General features: G+C 35.2%; 1 protein-coding gene across 1 annotated transcript; it reads right to left on the bottom strand.

Moving 5' to 3' along the window:
- Positions 1-396: 396 nt before the first annotated feature.
- On the bottom strand, positions 397-5,585 carry arf2b (ARF GTPase 2b). Its single transcript, XM_039684479.2, has 5 exons — positions 5,471-5,585; positions 4,520-4,675; positions 4,158-4,268; positions 3,905-4,029; positions 397-1,411 (listed from the first exon to the last, which is right to left on the bottom strand). The coding sequence occupies exons 2-5, from the start codon at positions 4,665-4,667 to the stop codon at positions 1,250-1,252; spliced, it is 546 nt and encodes a 181-aa protein (XP_039540413.1). The 5' UTR covers positions 4,668-4,675; positions 5,471-5,585; the 3' UTR covers positions 397-1,249.
- Positions 5,586-6,105: the final 520 nt, after the last annotated feature.

Raw genomic sequence — 6,105 nt, 5'->3', positions numbered from 1 at the left:
AGTAATGATGCTGAAAATACAGCTTTGATCACAGTATATTACATGTTAAAATATATTCAAATAGAAAACAATTTCGTAATAATATTTCATAATATTACTGCTCATTTCAAAAACAAATCTTACCAACTCCAAACTTTTTTACTGTTTGATTAAAAAAAAACAGTACTACTTTTAAAAAACAGTACTTCAACACTACTTTACTTTTGATTAAAAAACACCATCTTTGTCCATAAATAGCTTATAAAAGATTGGTGGACACCATTATTGTAGACCCTGGATATAGAAGAAACCTCAAATTTAAGTTGATCAACTGTAGACACTGGATACAAAAATTTAGTCTGTAAGCTGACGTCTTCACACCACACAAGAGTCACGTAATAAACATAACAAGGCGTATAATATATGATGTTTTTTTTAATTCAAATCAAATCCAACAATTTGGTGGAGGGGGAATGTTCAGCAGTCTGTGATTGTGCTCGGGCCGGGGTTTGAGTGGCGGCTGGAAACAGGTAGTGTACAGTAGGAAACCAGAGATCTGCCCTTAACTCCACTACCCACATTCGGACACACTCACAAATTAAAACATGGACCTGAAGAGCCGGAAATAAAACAAGCCTGATTTTCAAATGACTCGAAAAGAACGATCAAGGACGGTGGTGGGGGAATCTGAGCGAATCGATCCTCACCTGATACAGGTTACAATGCATTTGTTCCTAAAGAGACAGGGCAGGTTTTTAATCTCAATTAAAAGCTCTATGTCTAAAGTGTACATGTTGTATATCAGCAGGCCTGTAATACTGGCGGAGGGTTATTATCGCAGTGAATGGTTCATTGCCGTCAACCTTGGTTCTTTCTTCGCCATGTGAAAACCACGCGTGGTGCAGTATGGAGCAAAAACAACACAGTTTGTGAGGTGAAACGAGAAGAGGAGATGTGTGTGTATAAAAGGCACGCCAGGGGTCATTCCCAAACCAAGCAAACAGACAGAAAAGCCTTCATACACACATGAAACGATACATTCTTGCTAACGTGCATACTAAAGATAGACGCTTCACTATGCACACACACACACAAACACAGTCTGAATCAGCAATGCCCAAACCTGAATGAATGAGAGGGAGGACATGGGATACTGAGTTCAGTCAAAGTCTGTGTGTGTCTCGCTCTCTCATATACATACGCACACACACACACCTACCCATTCACACAACAACAAACACACACACAGATTTGGAGGCTGTAGACTAGCTCATTTCTGATTTTTCAACTGATTGGAGAGCCAGTCCAGCCCCTCGTAGAGCCCGTCCCCACTGGTGGCGCAGGTGGCCTGGATGTACCAGTTACGATGACGGAGGGCGTGAAGGCCCAGTTTATCTGTAATCTCAGCTGCGTTCATGGCATTGGGAAGGTCCTGTGATGGAGAGGAGACAAATCCAATCAGAGATTCAAAGGCCACCACACGACAAACGCAATGTCAAATCAACATGAAATGGCTTTCACAATGTCATGTGACATATTTTCACTAGACTGTGAAAAGCAGCCCCATATTTTTTGTGACTTTTTTTATTTATTTAAACCTCAAACCACCAAGCATTAATATTCATGATGAGTCTTTAGGAAGCAATTTAGAGTGCATTAGGGTATAATTTTGACAAACGTTGCCAAATTGTTATGCTGGGCAAGGCATTCAGGGTTGCAAAATAATTATCTTTTTTTTTGTAAACCCCAAACAGACAGCCAAAGGTGACGTCCAGCCTTGTTGTACGTAAAAAATGTACATCTTCACCCTTTATTTAAATATTATAAATAAATGTGTCAAAGATTTTGAACGCATATTGTGTAGCTGTGCTTGGAGGTAATTGTTTTATTTGTGATAATAAACAATGAAACATGCCAAAATGATTTTTTACATGCAAAAACAAGAGAGAACCAGCAAAATATTAATAACTGATTATGTTGTTGTCAATGTAGGTATGCTTTTTCCTGTGAGCTTTTTGTTTTTTTATGAATATGATAACACATTTTTTTTTGTAAAAAGAATAATATAGTCAAATAATATATAATAATATATAATACATAATAAAGTCCTGAAGCTGTATTTTGAATATTCCCAAATAATTTTATCAGATAAATACCTTAACCAAGTTTAGTGTGTTTTGTTCTTCCCTCATATATAAATATCAGTGACACTTTGTAAGGTTTTATTTTTTTAACATTAGTTAACATCAACTAACAATGAAAAATATTTCTAAAGCATTTATTAATCTCAGTTAATCTCAACATTTCATAAAACATAATTTAAATCAAAAGTTGTATCTGTTAGAATTAGTTAATGAGCTAACAATGAACAGTTGTATTTTTATTAATGTTTAAGATAAATAAGTACTGGAACAAAATATGGCCCATTGCTAGTTAACGCATCACCTAAATGAAACCTTTTATAAAGTTTTACTAAAATCTAAAAAAAAAGAAAGAAAAGAAAATATTTTCAAAATATTTTGCTCATATATATATATATATATATATTAGGGCTGTGCAAAAATTAATTGCTATTAATCGCATCCAAAATAAAAGTCTGTGTTTACATAATATATTTGTGTGTGCTGTATATAATTATTTTGTATATATAAATACCTATGCATGCATGTATATATTTAAGAATTATTTGCACTTAAATTCTGTGTATATATATAAATACATAATCTATATTATATAAATATAAATATTTAATATATGAATAACAAATTTCCTTAAATATATACATACATGTGTGTGTATTTATATATACAAAATAATTATATACAGCACACACAAATATATTATGTATACACAGACTTTTATTTTGGATGCGATTAATCGCAATTAATTTTTGCACAGCCCTAATATATATATATATATATATATATATATATATGGTAAATGGACTGCATTTATATAGCGCCTTCATAGACCTAATGGCCACCAAAGCGCTTTACATATTGCCTCACATTCACCCATTCATACGCTCATTCACACACCGACGGCGGTGTCAGCCATGCAAGGCGCCAGCCAGCTCGTCGGGAGCAGCTGGGGTTAGGTGTCTTGCTCACGGACACCTCGACACTTGGCCAGGTGGAACCGAGGATTGAACCACCAACCTTTCGGTTCGTAGACAACCCACATGAACCACTGAGCCACTGCCGCCCCATATATATATATATATGAAGAGTTCAGATGCAAAAGCCTCTAAATGCCATTTGAAATTTTCTTCTTTAATGATGATTTTTATCAAACTTGTATATTTAAGTTCAGTAATTTCACTTAAATAACAATCAATAGATAATTATCATTGCCATTTAAGTGCAATCACTGAACTTAAATATACAAGCTTGATAAAAATGATCATTCTAGAAGAAAATTTCAAATGGCACTTAGAGGCTTTTGCATCTGAACTCTTCATATATATATATATATATATACACAAAAGTGTTTTACCCATATTTAGTTTAAATTAGATATTGTTTAATTTGCTACTGTATTTAATTGCGTTATACAAATGTACACTGGGTCTCTGAGGGTTAACCTATTTTTAATGTAGTTTGGATTGTATTTCCTACATGTCATTTTTTAAGATGAGAATATCATGCAACCTGCCAATGTTGGCATCTGCCCAAATGGACAAGCTTCTGAATTTGACCAGTTGAATTTGCGCCAAAATTCTGTTGCATTTGATTGCACATAATGCTTTTGATGCCAACAACAAAAAGGGTAGCATTTTCTTCACTCTTTTAAAGCAGACAAGTCAGTGTATCTCAGCATCATGACTATGCATGAAAACATGGTTAGTTGCTTTTATTATCTGCATGTAATATTGTTTCAAAGAGCCCTGGAGAGATGAGCAATACTGCAGATAAGTGATGCTCACCTGTTTGTTTGCAAAAACGAGAAGAACGGCGTCACGCAACTCGTCTTCAGCTAACATTCTTGTCAACTCTTCCCTGGCTTCATTAACTCGTTCCCTGTCATTACTATCAACTACGAATATCAGACCTGCCAACAGGAATATCAGGAAAATCATTACAATAGTAATTGATTTTATAACATTTTAAATTCTCAGGCAAATTTGTGCAAATTTTTACAACAAAATACACACTTTTGATTGTGTTTAGCTCTCATACCTTGAGTGTTCTGGAAGTAGTGCCTCCAAAGTGGCCTGATTTTATCTTGGCCACCAACATCCCAAACCGTGAAACTGATATTCTTATACTCTACCGTTTCTACATTAAAACCTGCAGGAGAAAAGATTTAAAAAAATAACTTTAAAGCTTGGGCTTTACAGACACAAATTCAACACACATTCTGGATAACACAGCAGATAATGTGAGTGAAAGTAGCAATGTTGAGATGAGAACAAAAGAGTTTTGTGCAACATGATGCACAAGTCAAGGTCAAACTGTGAGAAAAATGTGAGAAATCAGGATATCAAACACTGCCAAAAACAAATAACAGGTGTAAAAACAGATGACGTCTTCAGCCGTACCGATAGTGGGAATGGTGGTAACTATTTCTCCCAGCTTGAGTTTGTACAGGATGGTGGTTTTACCGGCGGCATCAAGACCAACCATGAGAATTCTCATCTCCTTCTTCCCAAATAAACCCTTAAACAGGTTTGAAAAGACATTCCCCATAGTTTACACTGCAAAATTAAGAGATAAACATTATTTTATTTACAGCACACAACAAAATACATGAACTAGATGCATTTCAGTACTTTGACTTTAATTCAAAAGCCCCATTTTAAAGCAACACCCTGTAATGTTCATGCAAGGTCTTATTATATACAAACAAACAGTCATACATTTTTATAGAAGTTTACAGGGGAAAAAAATCTTGTCTGATAATATATCACAGATTTTTATTTTTTAATTAATCAAAGTATACAAGGACAAACATCATCTATCTTGGAAACTGCCATAGGCTTTAAAGCAATGCGAATTATTTCCAATAACACGTAAAATGTGCTTGTCATCTAAAAGGCTGTTTATTATAAAATATAAAGCACATTTTGTGAATAAATGTCTAATAAAATGGACAAACACAGATTGTGGCAGACTGTCAAGGCCTAACTTACATATTTTATCCAAATGTTTATTCAATTACTTTAAGGCTTAAAACTAAGATTAATTTAATAATAGCAGTAATAGCTAGCTTCGTCTACACTGTTACCACGAACAATTTAAAGATGATTTAAGAGACAGTAAACTTTAAGTAAAAATACATAAATTTGAAGCGTGTTTTTCTCAGACTGATTTTATGGACCAATCATCTTTAGCAGATTAGCCGACTAGCTACATACAAGATAAGAGCAACCAGCTGGTACTTCAAATGACGAATTTAATCATTTAAAACCGGATGAATATGTGAATAATAAGCTTAACGTAATCGTCAATAAATTAACATGTTTATCATGAAGACTGCGAAATAAAATCACCTCTAAACCGGGGCTTCTCGAGCTGTATGTCTCCACTGCTGTAGCAAACCGCTGTCAATGCAAAATGGCGTATGTTGCAACTCAACGCACCGGCTAGACAGGTCCCGCCCACCACATATAAAGGCCCAATCAGGTAAGGAGAACAATGCGGAATCCCGCCTTCTAGAAGTGAGCTCCAATCAGAAAGAGCGACAGATCCGGTTGGATTTGGGAAATGAGGAAGTAAGAACTTCCGATCTATTGTTGTAGTCAGAGTACACTATGGTACACGCCTTAGTTAAAGTCCCCGTGAAATCAAAATTGAACCTATTTACTTTGTTAGCGCATATTACTAGTCTTGTGGTGAACAATTAATCCGTGCAAGTAAAAATATATTTAAAAAATGTTTTACCTTGGTAATCTTTCATCAAAATCTGAAAAGTTACTTCCGGTCTGGAACGGTTTCTTTTTCTGATGACGTAGGTTTCACAGCTTGGGTGGGGAAACGCTTAACCACTCCCCTCAAACCGTTAGTTTGCTATGAGCGAGAGATGGAGAGGAGGAGCGCTAGAGTAAAACCCTGCCCTCTGTTCAATATTCCGTTTCACTTGGAAATACGTCACAGCACTGGAGAAAAATCGTTTGCAACTTCCGGT

The sequence above is a fragment of the Pimephales promelas genome, chromosome 22 (assembly GCF_988280905.1).
Source record: "Pimephales promelas chromosome 22, fPimPro1.hap1.1, whole genome shotgun sequence".
Taxonomy (NCBI): domain Eukaryota; kingdom Metazoa; phylum Chordata; class Actinopteri; order Cypriniformes; family Leuciscidae; genus Pimephales; species Pimephales promelas.
This window is presented reverse-complemented; position numbering and strand designations above follow the sequence as displayed.

Bases quoted from the DNA above. Each gene is read 5' to 3' on its own strand.
- arf2b (XM_039684479.2), bottom strand. From the start codon at position 4,667: ATGGGGAATGTCTTTTCAAACCTGTTTAAGGGTTTATTTGGGAAGAAG. The intron at 4,030-4,157 runs GTATGAGAGCTA...TCCTGTTGGCAG, and splicing joins CTACTTCCAGAACACTCAAG to GTCTGATATTCGTAGTTGAT. The intron at 1,412-3,904 runs GTGAGCATCACT...TCTCCATCACAG, and splicing joins TCGTTTTTGCAAACAAACAG to GACCTTCCCAATGCCATGAA.